Consider the following 25,458-nt stretch of genomic DNA (forward strand, 5'->3'; position numbering starts at 1 on the left):
AGCACCAAGCCTGACAGAGGTCAAGGAGCGTTTCAACAACGATTTCGGGCACATGGTGTGACTCTTGGGGTGTCCTGCGCAGGGGTGGCACTCGATGATCCTTGTGGGTCCCTCCCAGCTCAGCCTATTCCACGGTCTCGCCACACCGCGCGCTCCCCTCTCACCCGCCGACTACATCTCCCGGCACCCCGCGGGGCGGCGCCTCGTTCTCGCGAGTGCCGGGAGTTCCCGCGCTCTGTCGCGAGAGCGGCGGGTCCGGAAGCTCCACGTCGGAGGGTCGGGACCTGCCCGGGGCGCGGCGGCGGCTGAGGGACAGCGGAGGGACACCGCGGGGAGCTGAGGGACAGCGGAGAGACACCGCGGGGAGCTGAGGGACACCGGAGAGACACCGCGGGGAGACCTCGGCGGGAGCGGGGCCATGGTGAGCGCGGGGAGCGCCCTGTGCCAGCTCCCGGTGCGGGAGGTTGACAGTCCCAGCCCCGCGGAGCGGAGGGGGGTGGCGGGGCAGGAGCAGCAGCGCGGTGTCACTGGCGGGGTGTTCATCAGGCACACCGAGCAGCTGTACCAGTGTTCTGGGTGCGTGTTGCAGGTCGCCCCTCAGAGCGGCCGTACCCGGCCCTGGTGGGCTGCAGGTCTGAGCAGTGCCGCGAATAAGCAGAGTCGAGTGCATGGTGTTCTAATGTTTATATCGGGAGAAATAATCCACAAATCCGTCCTCTCCCACCATGTCCTGTCTGTAAGTCACAGGTACTGCATAATAACTGGGTATTTTTTTCTCCTTGCGGTGTCGTAACAAATGTAACTGCAGGTTTTATTAATATTATCCCACCACTAGACACAGCATTCTTTGATCAGATATTATCCATTAAGTTTTCTATGAGATAAAATGTCAGCAGAGTTAAGTGAGCTCAGCTGAGTGTCTGAATGAATCTGTAATGCATCCAATAGTTTATAAAATCATTTCACTAGACTTTGTGCCTTTCAAATACCATGGATTTACAGTGCCAGTGATGAAAGTGGAAAGTCGAGGCCTTCTCTGTAAGGGAAAGACTTAAACTTTTCCCTCCTCTCAGTTTTTGTGACATACTGTTGTGTTCTAAAACTTTATTTTGGAGTTGTGAAGGGAAATAAATTCATAATGGGCAAATCTTGTTGTGATAATTGGCTCTTCTACCTGTTTTTTCAGGTGAAGTAGCAGGAAGATTAACTTTCTAACATTTGTATTAGGAGCTTTGCTTTAGTAGGTCAGGGACACTAGGAAGATGTACAGTGCATCTTGGTTTTCACTGTTCTGAGGACGCTTTCTACAGCATGAAGAAATTTTGAATTTCACAAAATTAAGTTTAATGGACCCATTGCCACTGATGGGGATGTGCTGGTTCCCTACAGAAACAAATAAGCAGGTGGATAGCAAAGAGTGGTAGCCTTCTGCCTGCCTGAAAAGCAAGACTGAATCCTTTTATTTTGAGGTTTAACATCAGCTTTCCTTTCCCTGTTGTATTTCTGTGCCAGTTTTCTGTTAAGCAAGTGGATATTCCCAACTCTTTCCCCCCAGCCTCTCCGACTGGATATAAAGCGGAAGCTGACGGCTCGGTCCGACCGCGTGAAGAGCGTGGACTTGCATCCCACGGAGCCATGGATGCTGGCCAGCCTCTACAATGGCAGTGTCTGTGTTTGGAACCATGAGACACAGGTGAAGGGGCTTGCTTTGCCTTTTTTATGGAATCTTCATGGCTGTCAGATGTGTATCTGGGACTGAAAAATTCAGTTTATCCAAGAATCTTAAGTCACTGTCACTAATTGACTGCGCTCTCCTCTGATTACAAAAGTCACTGTATCAGTAGACAAGGAGGCAACATAGTGGACACTGTTAAGAAAATATGAAGAGCTGATTTCAAAGCTTGTGTTTTCTCCTGTACTATAAACTTACTGTTTTTGTTTTTAGACTCTGGTGAAGAATTTTGAAGTGTGTGACCTGCCTGTGAGAGCTGCCAAATTCGTGGCGAGGAAGAACTGGGTTGTTACTGGAGCTGTAAGATATTGTCCTCTTGTGATTTCATATGTAGCTGTACTTTCTCTGATTTATTTTCATGCCATTGCCTTGTGCATGTTTAAGCTTAGAAGCTTAAACTCTTCATTTCCAAAGAGAGCAGCCTAATAATGTGACTAACTCTGCAGGTAGTACAGGGTAGATCTAGAGTCAGCTTTTGCTGCCAGCTGGAACATACTCAGCACCCAGTTTTGACTCAATACTGTTGGTGCTACTTTAAGATGAAACTACTGACAATCCTAGGTAAGATGAATTAGAAGTTGCTTTCTGCTTTTGTTCTTGGTCATAAATTTTTTAGTTTTGCTCACCTCTAGGAAAAAATCTGCTTTTATTCAATGAGTCTACTTGGAGAGGAATAGTTTTGTTCTAATCTTGGTAACACATTTTTCTTGCTGGAATGAGTATTTTGTGTCTGAATTGAGGTAATGCCTAAATATTTTTGTCTCAATTTTCTTTTCCTAGTCTTCTGCCCTATATACAGAGTAAAAATTTCTTGTCATTTTGTTGTTTTACACTGCTGTGACCAAGTTACTTTTAAAAATTAAATTTTGGTTGAAGTTTTTTCCATTTCCTAAGTGTCTTGGGAATAACAGTGGGTAATTTATAAACTTCTGAATTAAAGCATAATTTTTACCATTAGCAATGTGCAGAAAATACATTTTCTTCAACGTTTTGTTGTTAGAGGCTCTTAAGTGCCAGAATATTTTCTCTAGCTCCCCTGCATTGCACAGAAGATGCACTGGACAGAGAGTCTTATTTTAATGGTGGCTTTCCTTACCTTTCACAGGATGACATGCAGATCAGAGTTTTTAATTACAACACCTTGGAAAGGGTGCACATGTTTGAGGCCCATTCTGATTATATCCGTTGCATTGCTGTGCATCCCACACAGCCCTTCATACTGACCAGCAGTGGTAAGAGCCCTTTGGCATGTTTTTATATTTATTTTGTATTTAATAACCAGCTACTTTTAGGCTTCTGTTTTCTGTGTAGTGAGGGATGCATGTCTTCTCCTTTTCCTGCAGAAACAGGGATCAGTTGTCACTTGGTTATTTCTTTATCAGTTGCATTCCTGTTTCTTTGGTTGAATATCAACTGCACCTAAAATTTAAAATATAATAGCTTATGGTCATGTCAGAGAAGAGCAAAGAACCTTCTCATTTAAATATCTGCCAGGGGAAGGGTTCCTATATATGCTAATTAGTGTGGCAAACTCTTGAATAACAGCTTGATTCCCATTTTTTGAAAAATTACATAATGATCTGGAGTATGTTTTCAGCTGGCAATCTGACTTGGAAGGAACAGGTAACTTAAATCTTTTTCCCAAAATGTCACTGAGCTCTCTGTTATTTGAAGTGATCTCTGTTACTCAGCTCTGGAAGATCAGTGGTGCAAGAGATCTTGCCCAGGAACACCTGGATTGTGCTGCTCAGTCCTTTTTGCTCCTGGAAACCTTACTAATGCAGTCAGAGCTCTGCAGGAATGCAGGGAGCTTTGTGTGTCACAAGCACTATGTATTTCTGTGTTTTGCTGTTAAACTTACACTTAACACTTGAAATGAAGGTCCTGAGGAGCCAGCTTGGTGTTCTCTGCTTCCTGTTCCTTAGCACTCATCAGAGTAGGTGCTGCAGAACAAAGCACAGCTCCAATTACTTAATGTCTGCACACTATTTTAAGATTAATAATTCAATCCCTTAATATCAATTCTTAATCTTCCTTTTAAAGACATGTATTTCTTTCTTAGTTTATCACCATTTTACTGGACAGTCTTTTTGAGAAACTTGTACTCTCTGTGGTCCTTCTGCAAGGAAGGACTGGTGAAATCCTACAGATGAAAAATATATTGAATATTAGCAGTGCTTCCTTTGCAGCCTTTAGCTTGAAGCTTTTGAGGATTATGTAGTTTAAGAAGGTAATTATCACTCAGTGATGCTTGGTTGTTTGTGGGTTTTTTTCAGATGACATGCTCATTAAACTCTGGGACTGGGATAAAAAATGGTCTTGTTCTCAGGTGTTTGAAGGACACACCCATTATGTCATGCAGATCGTCATAAACCCGAAAGACAATAATCAGTTTGCCAGTGCCTCTTTGGATAGGACAATTAAGGTAAAGAAACTGTATTTGGGGATTTTTTTAGTCATTAAGTAATTAACAGTATACACAAACCAATAATCCTGCATGGACAGTGCATCAGTATCCTTAAAAGCAGGTGCAAGAACTGAATATAAATTGAGCAAAGACCTGAATGCTGGTCAACTTATTAAGTATTTCAGTAAATTTACCAGATTACTTGTCACCTCCAATCACTGAAATGTGGGTCTTTAAACTTTTTGAAGTGCTGCTTTTCTATTTGGATTACACAGAAATACAGAGAGTAGTAATGGTTAAACTGTCAGCGAGTGGTTTGGCACTATTAAAACTATATAGTGGGTAAAGGCTTTTAATTGTGCAGCAAAAGGAAAAAACCAAAACTCTGGTAAAGGTGTCTCACTCATTACTTTCCTGTTCTTGGCTGTCTATTGAATTGTTCCTGAAGGTGCCCTCAGCCTTCTCGTGGTAGACCCTGATGAGTCTGATTTGCTGTGAAACTGTTACTAAATATCTATGACTACAGATTTACAGGCACCTGAGCAGTGAGACTTCCTCCCATGTACAGTATATTGGCTGTAAAAAGCCAGTTCTGATTTCAGATGTCCTCAGATGCTGAGATCAGGCCCACGTAAATGTTGATTTGACGTGATAAACGTCAGAAAATAGCAGTATTTCTGCACTTATTTGGTATCCTCATTTAACATAAGATTTGTTATTCATTTAATGTCACTGGGAAAAAATTAAATTCAGGAGCCAGTTGGGGGCAACCCGTGTATGCACAGTTGTTGCTTTTTCGAGGTGTTCTAGTTGATAACATAAACAGGTACTTCTTCTTACAGACAGTGCCTTACTATTTCTTACAGACAGTGCTTTATATGGTTTTATGTTTTAAAAAGAAGTTGAAAGAAACCAATTCCATTGTTTAGAGGTATGAGCAGGGCATGTGCAACTCGACATGTTGGGGGTTTTTTGTTTTTATTTGGGGGGAAGGACTGGTAGTGTGAGCAGTTGGAGTTCCATAGTATCTATCTTTGGACTTGTAAAGTACACCTGAATACCTGCTCTGTTTGGCAAGCTTGACCTGGAGGCAAAAGATCAGTAACTGCATGTGTTTGGTGTTCTGTTGGGTCTCTTCCTGGGAAGGTGTGGCAGCTGGGATCATCCTCTCCCAACTTCACTTTGGAAGGCCATGAGAAAGGAGTGAACTGCATTGACTATTACAGTGGGGGGGACAAGCCCTACCTCATCTCGGGGGCTGATGACCGGCTGGTGAAAATCTGGGACTACCAGGTATGTGTTCAAGCCCTCAGGAACCTTCCTGCAGGCTGCCGTGGCAAAACATCAGTGGCCAGGTTTGAATAGACCAACAGATTTCCTTCATTTGTCCTTGGAAAGAAGGATACTGAGGAGGGAATATTTCATGACGTGTATGTAGTTAAAAAATGTGTTAACCCTTGAGAAAACCTGCTGTGAATTTAAATAGCCTCAAAGTTGATTCGTAAAATTAAATTTGACATAAGGTTTCTGCTGTTAGCATTAGGTTTTTTCCTTGTAACATATTAATCCCTGCCTTTTAGGCTTCATGTCTGTGGATTAACATGCTCCTCTTTTATGTTCAAGTGTAAATATTGTTCATGTATCAACTCTTTCCCTCTCTCCTTTCTCATCCTGTGCACATTTACACAGGCACACATGTGCATGCACACCCTTGCACGTGCTTCTACTTGACAGGAGTCATCAGAGGACCTGTTTGAATGCTCTGTTCTGTTGTTGGACCCTAGAACTCAAAAGTTCTTCCTGTGTACAAGTGTATGAATGGCCAGAAGGGAAGACAAAAGTTGTTAGGTGGTACTTTCTGGTTATTAAAGCATTGTCCTAGAGTAAACCCAAGCCCAGAAGTTTAAGCTGGCACTGTTAATTTAAGCATGCACTGCAGTAATGACTGTTAGACAACACTGCTTGAAATGTTGCCACCATGTACAACTGTAGCCATCAGTTAGTCTTAGTTGTAACAAGCCTTTTCATTCATAACTGTGTGATTGAACATTCTTACCAAAGACATTAGATCTGTCTTCACCTGCATTTAGATTCAGATATTTTCTGATTTTTTTTTTCAGTGAACTCAGCTTTCTATGTTACTTTAATCTATTGTGCTGCACAGATCTGGGAAAGCATATTTTCTAGGCAGAAACCTACCTGAAAATAGAGGAAAAAACCTCTATGTAGGGAAATAAATATTTTCTTCTGGGCAAGAGAAATTAACTCAGTACAGTCATAATTTTTAATATGTTAATACTGTTGTTTGAGCATCTTGGAAATAAATGGAAGAAATCTAGAGAAATATGTTTTCAGGCAAATTTTGGATTTGAGGGAGATTTTTTTAAGAAATGAAGGTTAAAATGCAGCTCTGTGTTCATTTTCTGTACCTGTACTTCTCATTCTCTTTTGCAGAATAAAACCTGTGTACAGACACTGGAAGGGCACGCTCAGAACGTGTCGTGTGTCAGCTTCCATCCTGAGCTGCCCATCATCATCACGGGCTCAGAGGATGGTAATTTTGTGTTTTCTGTGGTATAAAGGACAGGGAAAGAACTTAGGGGGGAACTCTTCTTGTGGTGAGGCTGCACAGCTCCTGCCCTTGCACTGGGAGGAGAGGAAAAGCATCCATCTCTTTTTCCTGTAGGAACTGTCCGCATTTGGCATTCCAGCACCTACCGCCTGGAAAGCACCCTGAACTATGGCATGGAGAGAGTGTGGTGTGTGGCCAGCTTGAGAGGGTCCAATAATGTGGCTTTGGGATATGATGAAGGCAGCATTATTGTCAAGGTACCTTTAATGCTTGGAAATGAGAAATGGTGATGCAGAGCAGCTGGTTTCTGATTCTGGAATAATTTGTAAAATTCTGAAAGTCTGACATTTTAATTGGCGTTTTTAGATAGAGGTGGGCTCTTTCATTTGATATTTTCAACTGAAAAGAAACGTGTTCTTTCCATCTCCCACCTTCTTACACTATGCTTTCTAGCTTGGTCGTGAAGAACCTGCCATGTCCATGGATGCAAATGGAAAAATTATTTGGGCTAAACATTCAGAAGTCCAACAGGCGAACTTGAAAGCCATGGGAGATGCTGAGATCAAAGATGGAGAGAGATTGCCCCTGGCTGTGAAGGATATGGGGAGCTGTGAAATCTATCCCCAGACCATTCAGCACAACCCCAATGGACGGTAATACATTCTTTTATCCTTCTCTTGAATTGTTTTTTTTTTGTTAACAGACAGGCTAAAATAAAAGAAAGGCATGCAAGGTACAAGAGCTGCTCAGTGGAGACCAGAAGGAAGAGGGAATAGCAAGTAGCCAGCAACATGATGCAGAAAAAAGATGCAGCTCCTTGACACTTTATGGATATATAAAGCTCATGCTCTGTCTGCATTTGCAGTGATTATATTGGGCATGGGGGCCTTTCACTTTTTAGATAATTTGCCTTCTTGATGATGCCTATTGAACTGAACAGAGATATCTGACCAGTTCCATCTTCTTCCTGCTCCAGGTTCGTGGTGGTGTGTGGGGATGGTGAGTACATCATCTACACAGCCATGGCTCTGAGAAACAAGAGCTTTGGTTCTGCACAGGAGTTTGTTTGGGCACATGATTCCTCAGAGTAAGTGGTGCACATTTTTTCCTATGTATTAGATTTGCTGCTGCTCGTTTTTGGGCCGTGCAAACAGTGAACTGGCCTGAAGACTAAAATCTATGTGGACTTGCAATGAACTTGCAATAACTTGGCTGCTTTAAAATTACTATTTCTAGCACTCTGCTAGTTGCTGATGATAACTGAAATGCAGCTGTTTCATAGCAGCTTATGATTTAGTAATTTGCTACTTTGGAAACCAAATAATCTTGGTTTTTCTTACAATTTAATCTCTATTTAGATATGCAATCAGGGAGAGCAACAGTGTTGTAAAGATATTTAAAAATTTCAAAGAGAAGAAGTCGTTCAAACCCGATTTTGGAGCAGAAGGTAAGTATTTACTTTTAAAATAGATACGTTGGTTCATTTTTTGCACAGTGTGGATTTCTTCTGCCTTTATTTTCTTGCAGGCATCTATGGTGGCTTTCTGTTGGGAGTCAGATCTGTTAATGGCCTGGCATTCTATGACTGGGAAAACACAGAACTGATTCGCAGAATTGAAATTCAGCCCAAACACGTAAGTTTCTACATGGAACTGAAGATATTTAGCTGTCTGTGTTTACTGATTTTTCATTTGTTTACTAAACTGCTGATTTTCATGAATGAAGCCAAGCTATCAATCCTAAAGTTCATCTCAATCATATGGCAGAAGGAGAAGAAAAAATCCTATATGTGTTGGTTTTTCAGGTCCTAAAGCTTCTAGAGTTAATATGTTTTAACTTTAATTTACACATCCTCTTTTCCTAACCTGAGGTGTCTAAAACTTCTGTTGTTGATTCTGATGATACAGATTTTCTGGTCTGACTCGGGTGAGCTTGTGTGCATTGCTACAGAGGAGTCATTCTTCATTCTGAAATACCTGTCAGAAAAAGTAGCAGCAGCCCAAGAAACACATGAAGGTGTCACTGAAGATGGAATTGAAGATGCCTTTGAGGTATTTAAAACTTCTGTTTGAAAAGTGGAATAAGATGAGATGGTAGAAGCCAGTCTTCCCAGAGTGTAGCAACTTAGTGGTTAAAATAACTATTTACACCATAGTTTCCAGACCACTGAGTACCACACAGTACATCTGCCTAAGGAACAATCTTCATCATTTTCTTTGGGTTCCAGAGGAGAGTTATCCCAGTTTGAATCCCAGCATAACAGACCTTGATGCCTGCATTTCCCTTCAGTTATCTGTTTACTATTCTCACAGACTTACAAAGGTTGTTTTTAAGACACACTTTTGGGTCATAGCTTAAACTTTTTTTTTTTGCAATTTTCAAGTTTTGAAATGTTATTCAAATTTAGAAGTGAGAAAATGTCATGCTGTGAAACGTCAGAAATGACAATTTCAGAAGGAAAGTTGTCTTTGATTGCCTTGCTTAATGCTTATTTTGGTGATTGTTTCCTAGATTTATTATTGGGTTAGTTAAGAATTAAGGTAGCATTTTTGTAAAACAAAATCATCATTTATGTACTTCTAATCTGTATCTAAACTTATTTTTGCAACTTGCCAGAATATTAAATATAATTTCAAAGTGCAGTAATCTTTCTGCTACCTAAAAGTACATTTTTGTCTCTAATTAAACCAATCTTACTTTGCAGGTTCTTGGTGAGATTCAGGAGATTGTGAAAACAGGCTTGTGGGTGGGTGACTGCTTTATTTACACCAGCTCTGTGAACAGACTCAACTACTACGTTGGAGGAGAGATTGTCACTATTGCCCATTTGGACAGGTGAGGGGCTGCTTCAGGTTCCTGAGCGAGTGTTAAAGGTTCTGTCAGTCAAGTGAGTCCAAGGTAAACCTTGTCCCCTGCTTGCTGTGATTACAGCCCGTTCTTATATATCATACTGATGTATGTTCTGAGGCAGGAGTGTAATGGTGGAGGGAATGAACAGTGCTGTGTGAAAGTGTACATCTGGTACAAGTAGAATATTTAATGTGAGTGCTCTCGCGACCATGAGAACTACTGGAGGGTTTTTTTGATAGACTGCTTTGTAGTGGATCTATTGAAGATGAATATTCTTTGTTTTGTTTCAGAACAATGTATCTTCTGGGGTATATCCCCAAGGACAACCGACTTTATTTGGGTGATAAAGAGCTAAACATTGTTAGTTACTCTTTGCTGGTCTCGGTGCTTGAATATCAGACTGCTGTGATGAGAAGAGATTTTGGTATGGCTGACAAAGTTCTTCCCACAATTCCAAAAGAACAGAGAACAAGAGTTGCACATTTCCTTGAAAAGCAGGCAAGAAAACTACTTCTTAGTTATCAAACTAAACAAATCAGTTAATTCACATTTTTAATTGAGTTTGCTAAGCAGAACCCAGCATAACCCAGCTTACAGTTATCTGTAAGCATAAACTCCTGTTAATTTTCTATATTTATTTGAGAATCCTGTAACCTTCTGATGAGAGTATTTTTGTTAAAACATCTCAGATGCTGTTGGACCTGACAGATCCCACCTAACTTTGAGATTTTTCTTTCAGGGCTTCAAACAACAAGCTCTTGCAGTATCTACAGATCCAGAACATCGTTTTGAACTTGCTCTTCAGCTTGGAGAGTTAAAAATAGCATATCAGCTTGCAGTGGAAGCAGAGGTACATATATACTTTTTGGTGATTCATGCTAATTCTAAGTGCTAGTGTGAATCTGAGTGGCCCTGTAAGAAAAGACAGTGGTATGTAGGGACACAGTACAGCTCCCTGAACACAACAGAAATGCCTCCAACTCTTGATGAAGCTCTTCTGCCTGTAATTCAAAGGCATCTAAGCTGTGGGATGGGGACAGAAGAATGTTGTTTGCTCAGAAAGCTACAGGATCTCCTGGAGAACCAGAACCTGGGCAAAGAACGAAGCCCTGGTCTCCAGTACTTAACAATGAGAGGAGTGACAGGGCTGAGGCCTTTAGGCCAATTTCCAAAGTTATTCCTACCTCCCACCTCCATGTTTACTGACAAACTGTTTATGGCTGTGTAATGATCTTATAAAACTCACTGTCATGCTGTGAAGCTACAGTAATCACAGGACCTCAAAGGGAAGACAATGTGGTAATGGGATACATAAGTAAACTTACATTTTCATACTGAATGCTCTGCAAATCTTTCAGTGCTGTTCAAAAATGTGAGTTACGGCTTATTTTCTTTCCCTTCCTCTCCCCTTTTTGTACAATTAGTCAGAACAGAAATGGAAGCAACTTGCAGAGCTTGCCATCAGTAAATGCCAGTTTGGCTTAGCCCAGGAGTGTCTCCACCATGCACAAGACTATGGAGGGCTGCTGCTCCTGGCCACAGCTTCAGGAAATGCCAACATGGTGAACAAGTTAGCTGAAGGAGCAGAGAAAGATGGCAAGAATAATGTGGCATTTATGAGCTACTTCCTGCAGGGAAAGTAAGTAGCAAACAAGAGATTCTGATTGTTCTGTTCTGCCTCCCCAAGTTCTAAGTACCTCAGCTTCTCCAAATGGTAAACTACAGCCAACTTTCACCGAGAAAGTTGGTGGTGGGCACCTTCTCAGAAAAGGTGCTTCTATTTTATGAGGGCTGCTAGATTTAAAAACTGAGATGAAAGCACTTTAAATTAATGTAATAGGGTAAACAGCTAATCTTAACACAGGAATTTGTCTTTATTAAATTTACTTGTTAAAAGCACATTTTAAAATCTTCTAGGCTTGATTCATGTTTGGAACTCCTGATTAAAACTGGGCGTCTCCCAGAAGCTGCTTTTCTTGCACGGACATATTTGCCAAGCCAAGTTTCCAGGTAATTTTTAAGCATATTCAAAGCACAAATGGCTTTGTCAGAATTAACTGGGTGTGACAAATACTGTTTGTATCTCCAGGGTTGTTAAACTCTGGCGGGAAAACCTCTCCAAAGTCAATCAAAAAGCTGCTGAGTCCCTCGCTGATCCTACAGAATATGAAAACCTTTTCCCTGGACTAAAGGAAGCTTTTGTTGCTGAAGAGTACGTGAAACAAAGCCTGGCTGACTTGAGGCCAGCCAAGGAATACCCCCTTGTCACTGTGAGTGGGAGTTTTTATTGTCTCTAGAAGAAGAAGATTTGGTGCTGTGTGAAACCAGCTTTGAGCAAGTCAGTGCAACATTTAAACACACGTGTTGTGTTGGTTTTTTACTTTTAGCCAAACGAAGAAAGAAACTTACTTGAAGAAGCAAAAGGATTTGAGCCTTCTGGAGTAATGGCATCTCAGGTCAGTGTTACTAAGTGATGAATTCTAAGAGACAACTTTGCTATTTGGTGATAACATCTACCTTGGAGAATATTTCACCAATAATGGACAAATTATTGCTCTTACTGGCTTGACTGTAAGTGCTGCAGCTGAGTTCCGTGTTCTTTGCTTCAGATTCTTCTTCTCTGCGTCTGTAACTACTAATAACTTTTGACTGTGAAATTATTTGTGTGCTTCCCTACCCTGGGTCACCCTTTGTGGTGTGAGTGACTGTAGAGTGTTACCACTGAATTCATCCTACAGAAAAACAATTTCAATTGCACATACAAACACCACCCCAACTGCAGATGGCTTTGTAAAAGCTCAGTTGCTGGAACCTGGAAACTCCTGTGTATTACAGCTTTAAAAATGCTTTATGTTCTCTGCTAGTGTGCTGCATGGTTATGGAATAACACTATTCCATGACTGACTGATTAGGAATCATACTCAGGTACTTGAACAGATGTTCTAATCAATATCTGAAGTAACAAACTGATTTTTTTTTTTCTCCACCTCAGTTGTCCAATTTTTATGCAGAAAACACAACTTAAGTGTAAGGTATGAGCATACAGATTGAAACAAACACTTCAAATGCTTTTCAGAGCTTAAACAGAAGATGACAACTTCAGTTCTTGCTCATGTCAAATACATTTGTACATGAAAATCAGATTGTGAGTTTCTTGAAGAGGCACAGCTCTTTGACACTATAAACATCTTAAATTAGAACTAAAATCAGAAACTGAGGGAGAAACATAAAAGCCACAACTCCCCATTCTGTCTGTATTTTTTTCCTCTTAGGAGATGCACTACAAAGCATCCCTGGCAGTTCAGAGAAGTTACCTTACTTTCAAGTAGCTGTCATGATTACATAGAAGGCCTAAACCACAGTTGTCTTTTACAGGGTAGGAGATAATTATAGAATTAATCAGAACACAGTTAATTGGATAGTATTGCTTCAGTAATGATACTGATGAATTATCTTAATATAAAACTAGTGCAGCAGCAAAGAGAGAAGATGAAGTGTTTAAACCTTTACAGGATACACAAAACCCAGCAACAGTACTAAGGTTTGCTGTCACAGTCTCAAGTAACCTAATGTGTCTTGCTGTGGACCTTTACAATCACTTTCTAGTACTTCAGTATTTGAAATGAACTGGTACTTTCTGAAGGTGGTTTTCCTTTTATCAGTTCCATCCATTGAAGCAGTTCCAACTGCTTCAAATTACCTGGGGAGGGAAATGGCAGGTTCCAGTGGAGTGAGGACTTGAACCCTTACAGGCTGTGGCTCAAGAATTGCTGAGGAAAACTTTGGAAGAGAACTGCTGGGAGGGGAGGATTATAGGTTTGCTGTTGTTTACTTGCTTTTGTTGGAAAATTCAAAAGAACTAAAGGAATTTTTTTGTCATTAGAAGAAGTTTGAAGAACCAGTTCCCTCTCCTAAACAAGAAGTGATGAAGACAGTTTTGCAGAATTCTGATATACTTCCAACAAGAGATCAGAAGGTACCAAAACATATTTTTATGAAGGGGAGCACTACAAGCACTAATTTTGTGTTAAAGCCTTCAATTAATAATGTGATTCAACAAAGCTACTGGAAAATGTCTCTATATTACTGGACAACTTAGGGCCAGTCCAGGGTACAGGTCCCTCCCTTGGTGGGGTGCAGAAACCATCCACAGTAACACAGACCAGTTCACAGCCTTGGGGGGTTACAAGGGGCAAGTTCAAACACAGTTGGCCAGAACATGGTAAAAAGCTGCAACTCCTGAAAGATGCTTCCTCACCAAGGCCAGAGCTTCTCTCTACAGCTTAGTTTAGCTCTCCTGTTCCACACCACTGCCAGAACTTGGGGTTTGCAGAATGTGCAAGTACATCCTACAGAATTGTACATGATATAAGCTGGCTGCCATGGAACTGTAGTAGTGTACCCTTCATCTAGTCTTTTCTTTCCCTAGACACTGCTGGACTTGGAAGATGACTTAGATAACTTGGATCTGGAGGATATTGATACTACAGATATCAATCTGGATGAAGAGATCTTAGATGAGTGAACATCCTTTTTTAGATGACCAAATCAGTTACTCCAAACCAACGAATGAAGTTCTGTGGACTATGTGCTCCAGGTTAATTTGATTTTTATACCACAAGTGGACCATGTACAGAAGGAAGTGCAGACCCAGCAATTGTTTGTGCAGAATCAGCTTCCAGTACATTGAATTTCAAGACTTAAGCCTGGCTCCAGCATGTGCTAACAAATGTTTTCATTTTGCAAGCAACTCAATAAAGTCTTTTAAACATTCTTCTCCTCAGATCTCCATTTACTAGTAACTCTACTAAGAACAGTGCCATTCTTATGAATAACCCAGCTTCAACAGTGTATATTAGAAATACATGAAACAGGAGCATAATAGTTGAACATTAGTGTTTTAGCCTGACATTCCTCAGCATATACACTTAGGCATATGGTTATGTTCACTGTGCTGTTTGGCTTGGGTTTGGTAACAATCAGTAAAATAACTGAAATGAATTGTGGGAAATTCTTTAGATTCAAGATGTAACATTAAAATATTAAACTCGGGGCATATTGGCACCAAAAACAAAACTCATGATGCTCTAAGTTCATTTACAGAGCTTTTCAAAATAGCAAACTGCTGTAGTGATTCTTATATAGTTCATTAAAAAAATATCCAGAACAGTCAGTTTATTGTATTTATTGTGAAATCCTGTACAGAGAATGTTTATAAACAGACTTAAAACTTAGGATGAACTGACGTTTATTTCACGAAGCCGTAGAAGTAGCCATTGCTTCTTCATAAGCCTGCAAGGCCAGCTGGATGTAGCCTTCTCTCTGGGATTCAGTTTTCACAAATACCTGCAACCATGGCAGGAGAGAGATTAATGTACAGTTAACAGCAGAGTTGCATAATGAGATTTCATCATGCCAGTGGCAGATCAGCCACCTACAGCTGAAATCCTGGTGCAGATATATATATATATATAGATATATATCTTAAAATACACCAAACATGGCATGCAGAACAGTTCTAGTTAAATATCTGCTTCTTAAGGTAAGAAATTTAGGCTACTAAATGCGTTGTGCTGTTTAAAAGCTTTCTCCTCTGTAGTTAAGTAGCTTAAAGCAGAAAAGCATACCTTGATCAGATCAACTCCTTTAAGTTTCCCTTCTTTAGCTTCTTTTGCCGACTGACATTCAGGATGTAGCATATGATACAGTGTAATTAAACTGGTAGCATCATCCAGCCTAAACAAAGAAAGGCTCATTTGTAGCAATTACTTTCTCTTGATCATTCAGAGTCTACAGAGGAAGTGTATATTGTGATGTACTTTGCACACCACAGGCTGTCAGAAACTGCTGCTTTCACTGAGTATCCAGTCACTGCAATATGGTAAACAGGGCAACGGGCATCCCATCATCTCTAGCAGCCCCTTCATGAGAAGGAAGACCAGAAGCACATGAACACCACACAGTGCACCAGGAAAAGTACCTAAATCTAGCCAGAGTGCAGTTGAAGCCTGGTGCCCTGCTCAGCAGTAATACACCTGAAATCTATCTGTAAAATAAAATTAATTACCCCACAACAAATAGTTAGTGGAGCAACTGTGCCAAAGGGGAGCTTCTGAACACAGACTGCAGTGACTAGCACGTTTAAGATCAGCACTGCCCAGGGCTGAAAGTGTTCTGACAATTACATGGGAAACAAAAATAAAACCCCAACAACTCCAAAAGGTCTGTTTCTGCAGAGAAACTTAGTTTAGTACCCCACAACTTCATGCACTGCAGTCAGTGCTTCCATACAGCAAACAGCACCTATACAGCCAACGCTCAGAGCCAGCCTAAGTTTTCCTGCAAATGAAAACTTTTGTACATCTTACAGAAATATTATTTTTGAACAGTGGCGCTTGTTTTCTATTTGTTGGGATAAGCAGAATCAGTAGGTGTCAGGCACTACTTACAGGTCTCTGTTGATCATATCTATTAGTAAGCCATCTGTCCTCTTCCTGTTGACCAGGTACCACACCATGCCCCCGAAGTGCCTGGTTGAGCGCAGCAGATCGTACTTGGCGCGTTTATCGATGTCATCGTACGTCCGCTGATGAACCTGCTCCCAGGGACGGTTTCAGTTTCACTCACACAGCTGGAGCTTGATGGCAGCTCTTCCCCTCTACCTCTCTCATAGTTTTTAATCTATTTTCTCCTCAGGAGTAAAAGCCACAGACTGAACCATGCTACCTTAAAGCTTTATGCATATTACAATTCAGGGTAACAGTGGAATAGCCCAGTTCTTAGTATTTAGGCACAGGCACCTTTATGGTAAAAGGAAACTAAATCCTAGTTATGTCCTGAACATTTGGGGAGGCAAGGACATAACCTCAACCTTCAGTGCACTGCTGTCAAGTTGTAATCTGCTCTTTAAGGTGAAAAATGCTAGAGCAAAGAAGTGAAACTTTCCTTTGAAGAAAAGGTCCTTGAAAAATTACCTAACAGAAGTTACAATTTCTCAGACAACTGAGATTATTAGAGAGTAAAGAGTAGTAAACATTTTAAAAGCAACTGCAGACGAACATATTTACCAGCAGCTACAGCTACTAACTTTAAATAGTTCAGCTAGAACTACATTTTTGTACCTGGTCTTTGTCAAAAGTCATACTTTGTGTACAGTGCTCTCTCTCAAAGTGCACTTTCAGTTATCTAACTGGTCCTTTTAAGTCCCAACAGAGCAGTTACCCTGACTCCAGCAGCACAACTCTGCTCATGGCCACTTATGCATGTTGTCATCAATTCTGTTTAGATAATAAAAATATCTGCACAGAGACTATTTTTTTGCATATGTAGTATTTTTCCATCGCGTTGAAAATTACTTAAACAGAATTCTAGTTTACTTTTCTGCATAAAAATAAACCCCAAAACTCATCAGAAGGATAACTGATAATCTATATGGAGGGGAAAAAAACCCTGTGACCAACACCTTTGAGCCCCAGATAATATTTGTGTTTACAAGACAAACCCAAACAGTTGTTCACTATTTTTGTTTTTACTAGAAAAATGACAAGTGAACTCACTCTGATATAGTCAGGTGAATCTGGCTCAAACTGAGCAATGCACATATTAAGGACATCTTCATGACGGTCTTGCTGAAATACATTCTGAAACGACAGTTCAAATTCAGGAGACTCTGTATCACACCACTCCAACTCTCCAAAATCAAAACAGCAGCCACAACATTCTGTTCTGAGCAACACTTACAGTGAGTAACCCCTTAATTGAAAGGTAAAATGCACAGAAGTACCATAACTGCCTTGACATTAAAACACTGTTCCTTGAATTTTGTTTCTGAAACACCAGTTCACATTTTCAGATTAAATGTACAATATCATCAATGCATAACAATTAAATGTGGACTTCTAGTATGACACAGTGTTTATACCTATCCAGGATTTACCTGGACCTAACCTGGAACTTTACTGTAAGTATTTTAACTAAGTTACAATGATAAGCAATTGCTGAAAACAGAATTTAAGCAGCTTAAAGCACATACTCAGAGTGGCTTATTCATAGCTCCTCTGCCCAGTAACAGAGCACAATTAAGTAAAACTAATCAGTTTTCAAACTCAGGAGGAACTTACCCCAAGGTTTTCATCCTTGAATAGCGCTGGGGCAATAACTCTGCGCCCTTCCCTGGGGAAGAATATCTGTATCATTCTGTCCCGTTCTTCCCAGGTCGCTTTTCTTAACACACCATTCGGTTCTCTAACTACAATGAAACGCTCCTGAAAATAAGGTAAAATAAAAAAAAGAGCATTATCTCCCAAAGCCTTCTGTCTTCGTAGCCAGAACCGCTATAAAAAAAGATTATTTGTCAAAGTCCTTCAACACCTAACTCCCACTAATAATGCCAGTTTCTAACTGATTGTTGCTATGTGCTAGATTCATCATTTCTGCCTTGGTACCTGCTAATTAAGTGCTACATTTGCACCTTCATTTTACTGTGCATGTGCCTATACTAAAAGCTACAGCTCTGTTTAGATTAACAGCATAAATCCTACCCAGACAAGGCAGTTAGCCTTGCTGCTGGCCTGATTTTACCACTTAGTAATACACATGAAATTAAAAATGCAAGTGTCTTGCACTTCTTTACCTTTGTTTCAGAGGCAGGTGCTAGAATCAAGTAAGGGCAACTGCAGTACAAAAAAAATACAAGTGAAACCATATACTCAGATCTGTTCACAAGCATAACTGATTTAGGGCAGCAGATGGGAAAGTCTGTTGGGGCAGGGAAGCTTTCAAAACACTGAAAAATAAACAGCAGGTTCCTGGGGAGAGCTCTCAGATAGAGTAATAGATGGAGGAGTGGGCAACTCCTTTCACAGGGCCAACACTATATGCATGCTGGAACCATGGAGACTTCTTAGAATCATAACTGTTTGTTAAGAATCTTTCCAGCCTCTTCCTACTGGTACTTAAAGACCATCTAGATGTTTCATTAGACAAAGAAAATTCTATCCCTATACTGAACAATTCTACTTGACAGCTGTTTCTTTACAGCTTTCCCATGAATTCATCCATCCTTTGCACAGCTTTCCACCAGATTTTTGCTACTGTGAAGGAGCTCTTTAGTACATATTTAGCCTATGTCCTAAATATTCCAATTCCACAGAAAGTTTCTAGGAAATATGGAAGAACTCAGTACTTCTAGCGTATCACAAGCATCTGCTTATAAAATAACTAACTACCCCACAGCTTCCCCTCATGCCTGTTTTTGAGTAATAGAAGTTAATTTATCATTATCAGTAAGAAGCAAGCTTTTAGAAATATATGTTTCTCTCTTGCCTTGTACCAGACTAAATTTACAACTTGTCAGCCTTTTCGCAAACTGATATAATTACGTTTTCATTAAAACCTGAAGGTTATTTTGAAAACAAATTAATATTTTCAATTGTGTTACTTACACGATGTGGAGTGGAGTAAGTTAAATCTGTAAATACATATTTTGTAGTTTCAGTTCCTTCAAGGAATTTGTCTTCTGCTAAGACATCATCGATTGGCTCTCGTTCATCCAAAACAGGGGGCATGATTAGTTTTTCTTTAGCTTCCTCAATGGCTTTTCTTGTGGCCTTGGGAGAAAAAAAGTAGTGTAATTTTACAACTAAAAATATCATTCTATTGGAAAGCTAACATACAATTTTGGAACAAATATTTTCATTTAGAGAAGTATTTTTAAATTTTTTTTCTCCAGCAGTTAAGAGAAAGGAGACACTAATTCAAACTCCAGGTAGATGAATCACACATGAACAATTCACCAGTACTAAAACCTGGGCAAAATGCTGGAGGAAGTTCCAAAACTTCAATGGACAAATTGCAAACACCACGTTTATTTCAGGTATTTTTCCAGGGTAATTTTCCCCCAAATCATAAACCACAATCCACAGTCTGTATATAGCTGTGTTTGTGGCTCCAGGACAGGCTCAAGTCAGGCCTCTTTGCCACCCCAAACCAAGTCAGACCACAGGAAAAAGAAAGTAGTCAAAGGAATCCCAGGGCTATAATTTAGATACCTGATAAAACATTTAACACAGTCAGGAAGCATAATGGGATAATAAAGAGAAGCTGTCACTCAGGGGGAAAAAAAGCATCCAATTTCCTTCATATTGCATAAAAATCGAGCAACATTGAACAAAACAAGATATTTAAAGTGAAGAAGCACTGTCTTACGCTATTTTAGGGAATGACCTGAAACAAAGGCAAGAAACCAAAATGTTTTCAAAAGCAGCAATAAAGGACACAGAAGTATGAGCTGTTACAGGCTCTTTTATTAAAGCCAACACTCAGTTCCTAAGGAACCAGAGCAGCCTACCTCTTGCAGCTGAGCTTCGGTCATCAGCTTGTACTGAGGCGGCTTGAGCTCCTTCTTCACGGGCCGGAACACCTTGTGCAGGTCGATCCCCGTCATTTTGTAGAGCAGCGTCTGAACCGCCTCGTCCGTGAAGGCGGGCCTGGGCTTGGCGGCCTTTCCCTCTGCGAGCGGAGGACACCCGCGGTTAACCGGGGAGCGAGGGGACGGTCACGGCCACCGCCTCCTCCCGCGCCCCCACACACCCGTCGCGTCCCGCCTCCCTCCCCACAGCCCCACGCGGGTCGGGACCGGCCGAGTCCCGTCCCCGGGCCGGGGTCCCCCCGCGCCCCCCTCACGTACCGCCCGCGTCCTGCGCGAGCCCCCGCCGCGCGTGCCTCCCCCACAGCGCCCGCAGCCGCGCGGGCACCGCCGAGGAGACACGCGCCCCCAGCGCCGCCATCTTACACACGCCACGCCCCGCCCCGCCCCGCCCTGCCTCCACCCCCGCTGAGGCGCGCCGGGAAATGGAGTCATAGAATCACAGAATATCCTCAGTTGGAAGGGACCCACAAGGATCATCGAGTCGAGCTCTCGGCCCTGCACGGGACACCCCAAGAATCCCACCACGTGCCTGAGAGCGTTGTACAAACACTCCTTGAGCTCCGTCAGGCTGGTGTTGTGCTCACTGCCCTGGGGAGCCAATTCCAGTGCCCGACCACCCTGTGAGGGAAGAGCTCTTTCCTCTTATCCAGCCTAAACCTCCCTTGACACAGCTTCATGCCGTTCCCTTGGGTCCTGTCACTGGTCACCACAGAGCAGTGCCCTCCCCTCCGCTTCCCCTCACAAGAAAGCTGTAGATTGCTATGAAGTCTCCCCTCAGTCTCCTCTTATCCAAGCTGAACAAATCCCCCTTTGCCTGGCGCGAGGGAGACACGCAGGCCCCCGGCGTTTTCTCCGAGGGAAAGGGTAAGAACCTTGTTGTTTGAAGTCCCCCCAGTGCGTTTGTGTCATTAAAGGCTGCCGAGGCGGAGATGAGGGGCAGGTCAGGGCGGGAACCCATCCAGCAGCTGCGGGACAACGGGAGCACAGCGGGAGCGAGGGGGCAGCCGGCTCCCTCAGCCGCCGAGGGGACGGAGTAGGGCTGCGGGCTGGCGGGTTTCCTTCCTTAGCGGAGAAAAAAAGCGATAGGAAAAAAGGTGGAGTTGAGGCCCTCGTGGGCGCTGTTGCAATTGAAGCGCTGTTAACCCGCGGCTGCCGTGAGGTCGGGACAGGTGCAGGCGGCAGGAGGGCGCGCTGCAGCAGCGGCTGCCCGCTGTGACAGGCACCTCCCTGGCCCGGTTCCTGGGCAGTCCGCCCAAGCGGGAGGAATACGGTGGTAATTTACACAGAATTAAAAACCCCATCTGGCACTGCGTACTGCTTTGGCACTTGCATGGTTCATGCCTGAGAGCATCCTGTGCTGTGCGGGGCTGTGCTGGGCTCGTCAGCCTGGCCACAGGTGTCACTGCCACGGGGGGGGTGAGGAGTTCACTCTGCTCGTGTTCAGGGAGCTTTAATGCTTTTGTAAAGGAAGGAAAATATATAACTGTATTTAAGCGTAAAGCCAAAGGTGAATTTTATACCCAATAAACATGTCAGATCAGAGCTAGTGAAGACAGGTTTTGCAGTCAAAAGGGGTATGGTATTCCACTGAAACTGTACGAGAGGAAATGGATTCAAAATGAAAGAGAGTGGGTTTAAATTAGATATTGGGAAAATAATCTTTCCTGTGAGGGTGCTGAGGCACTGGCACAGGTTGCCCAGAGAAGCTTTGGCTGTCCCATACCTGGAAGTGTCCAAGGTTGGATGGGTCTCTGAGCAACCTGGTCTAGTGGATGATGTCCCTGCCCATGGCAGGGGGTTGGAGCAAGATGATCTTTAAGGTCTCTTCCGCCCCAAACCATTCTATGACTATAACTGATTTCTTACAACCAGGCCTATTTCAAGGGCTTGAAAGTTTATTATTACTTGAAGTTTATTTTCTCTGGCTGGTCTGTATCTTCTCTTGAGAATTTCAGTCTTACACACAGTGCTTAGGGGGATGTGAAGCTGAAAGAAAACCCATTTCGTCTTTAAGGTCTCTTCCAATCTTGGTGATTCTATGATCCTGTTATCAGCAGCCAAGTCTCTGTTCAGGGCCCCAAAATGCTTTGAATTCTAAAAGATTCAAAGCCACAGACATCGATGCAACCTGGCTGATGACTTCCTGTTCAAACAGGAAGTATTTCATCTCCAGGAGGGGAGATGTGAAAACAGAGGTAATGTACTTACATTCTGTGGGTTTCCAATTCTTTTAAACTTTAGTGGTTTGTTCATTGCTTTGCTAAATCAAAGTCTAAATTACACTGCTTTTGAAAATAACAGTTGAAGTCTGGGAGAAAATGAAGACTTTATTGCATATATTGGTATTCATTACATTAAAGTTAAGCATCAGCCAAAAAAAATACATTTGTTTCTTATAATTGATCTTTGTTGTACTGGGGATATTCCTATTTTTCTCGGCCTTATGCAATATCCAAACACATGTGCTGGATTGAATTTAATTTTCAACTTTTTCAATATCCTGGTGCTTGCATCATCAGGAAGGTTGCAGGAGGGCATATTCTTCTCATATTTGTATTACTACAACTAAGTTGAAATCCTTGAGAACTGAAGAGGGCAAATGAACACTTAATATTATTTTAATGTAATTTTGTGCCAAATTTATTTAAATAATACTAAGAAAATGAAAGATAACTTTGAGGAAATGGAGAAGGTGTTGTTTTTCAGTTCTTGCATGGAAGATCTCTGGAGTGAGAGCTATACCCTATAAGGGAATTGGGAAGTTATTTGGCGACTTGCCTAAAAGCCACTTCAGACCTGTTCATGAATTTGGATGGCAAGCCAAAGTCCATTTTAATTTACAGAAGTGCTTAGAAAAACAACAGAATTTGTTGGGCTATATCCAGGAGAGGTTAAATTCGCATTCATTCTGTATTGGAGTAGTAACAGCTGGTGTGAGGATTAACCTTTTTGTCTGGTGGGATGAAAGGAAATATTAACTAACTGTACTGTAGATGAGAGTATAGCAGGTTAACATAACTTATAAAGTAGTATCAATTTATATTGAATAGATTGGTTATATTTTATTTGTGGTTTATTTTTGTACTGGAGTAACAATTTTAAGTAGGATGTTTTATGTTGGTATAAAACCACCTTGAAGAATCAGTGGTGTAAAAACTGATGATGAAATAAAGAATCTTTCTTAGCTTTTGTTATTATTTTGAATGCATCCCAAGACAGTTGCTGTTGGAGATTTACAACCATCTGATGGATGGGGGAATGTCCCCTGTGGAACACATTGGTGGTTCAAGTCTGGATTCTGTTGGAAAAGTGCCCATACCAAATCATCTGCCCAGTTGGCATTAATTTCCTTTTTGCTGGTAGTTTCAGGAGAGCAAAAGGATCAGATGGCTGCTGGGAGTGAACCAGTTGATTAACATCTCAGGGAAAGGGAAGGCAAATGAGGGGCTTTTCCTACTTAGTTGATGAAATAAGGAGCTATAGTTTACCAGTCTTTCTGAGTAATAAATATGTCAAATTAGTAATAAGGAGTTGTTTGGAAGAAAGAATTCTTTTTGGAAAAAAATACAGTGAAAAATACAAAATGTAAGGTTTGGTAACTGTGCATCCATTCGTTATAAGAATAAACAGAGTGAACTCAGGCAGGCTGTGAACATGGCCACATGACCCTTTTAAAATTAATGGCTGGTTCTCTTGTTCCTGATAAGAAACACTCTGGCAATCCTCTGGAACATTTTTCTGAGGGACACAATGGACCAGGCTGGAAGCTCTTTTTACTAAACCTGCATGAATAAATTGGTTTTTTACAGAGAAGGCCTAGAGAGTTGAAGTAAGAGAGATGACACAAACTCTATTATATCATCAGATTAGCCTTTAAGGGGATAACACATTACACATGTTTGGTTTTGTTTCCCCACATACATCGAGGGAGTCAGTATTTTTTTGTAAAATTGTTGGGGTGGTCATTTGCAATATGATTGCCTATTTTCAGGCACATTGCCTGCAAGCATCTTATTCATCAGTTTATTTTGTTTAACAAAGACAGTATTATTTTATCCAGAATTGTCTTTTAAGGTCTGTGGCCATGGATTTGTGTTGCCAACTCGAGCCCTGTGTAACTCCCTGGGTGATGATGGTGATGATGATGATGATGCATAAGCCTTTGCTCATACTCCAGAGTGGCTGTTTTCTATCTCAAAGACCATGTAGTTGTCTGAAGCTGTTTAGTTTTCAGGTTTCCTGTGGGTACTTGGCAGCAGGGACAGATCAGTGTGGCTGTAGGACTCTGGCCTAGGCTGCTGGGCCAAATCCACCTCTGAAGGCAGAGTTATGGGTGGTTGTGCTGGACAAAGCCCATTTTTACAAATAATAACTGAGATGCCCACTGAAACTACAGAAATCGAGTTCAACTGCAGCATTATCATCCTGGGGGACCAGCTGCCTTCTGTTACTGGTGTAAATATCCTCAGTGAGAGGGAACATTATGCAAAGTTGTTTCTTCAGTGCTCTCCGTTTTGGCAAGTGCCAACAGTCAGCAGAGATTGAAGAGCAGACGTCCCTGGAGGTTTTATTTGTGCCCTGACTATTTGACATTTGTATTTCCCATTTGAAGGAAAAGCAACAAAACCAAAAGGATTGTCCGTGCCCTTTATTTGTGCTGTTCAGTGTGGTTTCAGCCACACCTCCACTGTGCACATGTGCTGTGTTCCTGTGGGCCACGGCGGGGCAGGATTGAGGGCTAAACGTGAGGAATGAGCGTCCTGAGGAGTTCCAGTGGATCCTGTAAATGAACTGTTTTCATTAATGACCCGGATTTGCCTCTGTCTCGCATAAAGCTGCCATAATCTCACTTTAATAATGATAAATTAGATATATACAAAGACTGTCTCCAGTAGCTGAGATTACATACATTATTTATAGTAGGGATATAAATCCCACTTCAGTTTATATTCTTTTCTTTGCTACACTATAAGGGCTTGAGCCAAAGCCCATTAAAGTCCTTCCCTAACTTCAGCAAGCTCTGAGTTGAGTCCTTATTTTTCAAACAAATTTTATTATTCCTTTCTTCTCTCGTAATACTTATCTTTTAAAAATACTTACCAAGGAAAAAATAATAGTACATATTTAGTATTATTCACAGTAAGGTAGGGCTTGAGTAATTGTTGTTTTCCCCATTCCTAATAGTTTTTTAACCTCCCTCTATAGTCCATAACTGTTTCAAGTCCTGTCCTTCTGAATCCAAGCACTTGCCAGGGCATGGTGAACTAAACCTGGTGTCCAGCACAAACTGTTTGATATGAAGGATGTCTTAGGTCCAAGATGAAATGATTTTTCAGCTCTTTAGTGAAGAGCCTGTCTCACAAGAACAGTTTCAAGTTGCATTTGTTCTTGTTACTTTCTTTCTACCCAAGCAAATCAAGAAAAACCAAGAAACAAAAGCAGAAATAGAATTAATTTGTTCAAATAGT

General features: G+C 41.5%; 3 protein-coding genes across 5 annotated transcripts in view; 2 read left to right on the plus strand and 1 right to left on the minus strand.

The window, feature by feature from the left end:
* The first annotated feature begins 249 nt into the window (after positions 1–249).
* COPB2 (coatomer protein complex subunit beta 2) lies at positions 250–14,334 on the plus strand. Of its 2 annotated transcripts, none has more exons than XM_027650423.1 (22): positions 250–421; positions 1,556–1,693; positions 1,946–2,032; positions 2,838–2,964; positions 4,009–4,157; positions 5,286–5,432; positions 6,594–6,693; positions 6,826–6,968; positions 7,165–7,364; positions 7,688–7,798; positions 8,070–8,158; positions 8,239–8,345; positions 8,619–8,762; positions 9,416–9,546; positions 9,852–10,059; positions 10,301–10,411; positions 10,986–11,200; positions 11,479–11,571; positions 11,651–11,831; positions 11,949–12,017; positions 13,445–13,537; positions 13,991–14,334. In XM_027650423.1, exons 1-22 carry the CDS (start codon positions 419–421, stop codon positions 14,084–14,086), a joined length of 2,742 nt encoding a protein of 913 aa, XP_027506224.1. In that variant the 5' UTR covers positions 250–418; the 3' UTR covers positions 14,087–14,334. The 2 variants fall into 2 exon arrangements, with proteins under 2 accessions (XP_027506224.1, XP_027506225.1); XM_027650424.1 differs by having other exon boundaries at positions 13,448–13,537.
* Positions 14,335–14,730: 396 nt separating this feature from the next.
* Positions 14,731–20,914, minus strand: MRPS22 (mitochondrial ribosomal protein S22). 2 transcript variants are annotated; one of them, XM_027650426.1, is made up of 8 exons: positions 20,863–20,914; positions 19,910–20,070; positions 19,005–19,169; positions 17,682–17,825; positions 17,118–17,201; positions 16,011–16,156; positions 15,189–15,297; positions 14,731–14,907 (listed from the first exon to the last, which is right to left on the minus strand). In XM_027650426.1, exons 1-8 carry the CDS (start codon positions 20,897–20,899, stop codon positions 14,815–14,817), a joined length of 939 nt encoding a protein of 312 aa, XP_027506227.1. In that variant the 5' UTR covers positions 20,900–20,914; the 3' UTR covers positions 14,731–14,814. The 2 variants fall into 2 exon arrangements, with proteins under 2 accessions (XP_027506227.1, XP_027506226.1); XM_027650425.1 differs by lacking the exon at positions 20,863–20,914 and adding an exon at positions 20,249–20,351.
* Positions 20,634–25,458, plus strand: part of PIK3CB (phosphatidylinositol-4,5-bisphosphate 3-kinase catalytic subunit beta) — a 282,887-nt gene continuing 278,062 nt past the window's right edge. Inside the window, exon 1 of the mRNA XM_027650417.1 lies at positions 20,634–20,854. The gene's annotated coding sequence lies outside the window, so the exon portion shown is untranslated. The remainder of the gene's footprint in view (positions 20,855–25,458) is intronic.

This window comes from Corapipo altera, unplaced genomic scaffold (assembly GCF_003945725.1).
Source record: "Corapipo altera isolate COAL_440 unplaced genomic scaffold, ASM394572v1 54, whole genome shotgun sequence".
Classification (NCBI taxonomy): domain Eukaryota; kingdom Metazoa; phylum Chordata; class Aves; order Passeriformes; family Pipridae; genus Corapipo; species Corapipo altera.

Bases quoted from the DNA above. Each gene is read 5' to 3' on its own strand.
- COPB2 (XM_027650423.1), top strand. The intron at 7,365-7,687 runs GTAATACATTCT...TTCCTGCTCCAG, and splicing joins CAGCACAACCCCAATGGACG to GTTCGTGGTGGTGTGTGGGG. The intron at 11,201-11,478 runs GTAAGTAGCAAA...AAAATCTTCTAG, and splicing joins AGCTACTTCCTGCAGGGAAA to GCTTGATTCATGTTTGGAAC.
- MRPS22 (XM_027650425.1), bottom strand. From the start codon at position 20,348: ATGGCGGCGCTGGGGGCGCGTGTCTCCTCGGCGGTGCCCGCGCGGCTG. The intron at 17,202-17,681 runs GTAAGTTCCTCC...CTGTCGTTTCAG, and splicing joins TCAAGGATGAAAACCTTGGG to AATGTATTTCAGCAAGACCG. The intron at 15,298-16,010 runs GTAAGTAGTGCC...TTCTTTGTTTAG, and splicing joins GATATGATCAACAGAGACCT to GCTGGATGATGCTACCAGTT.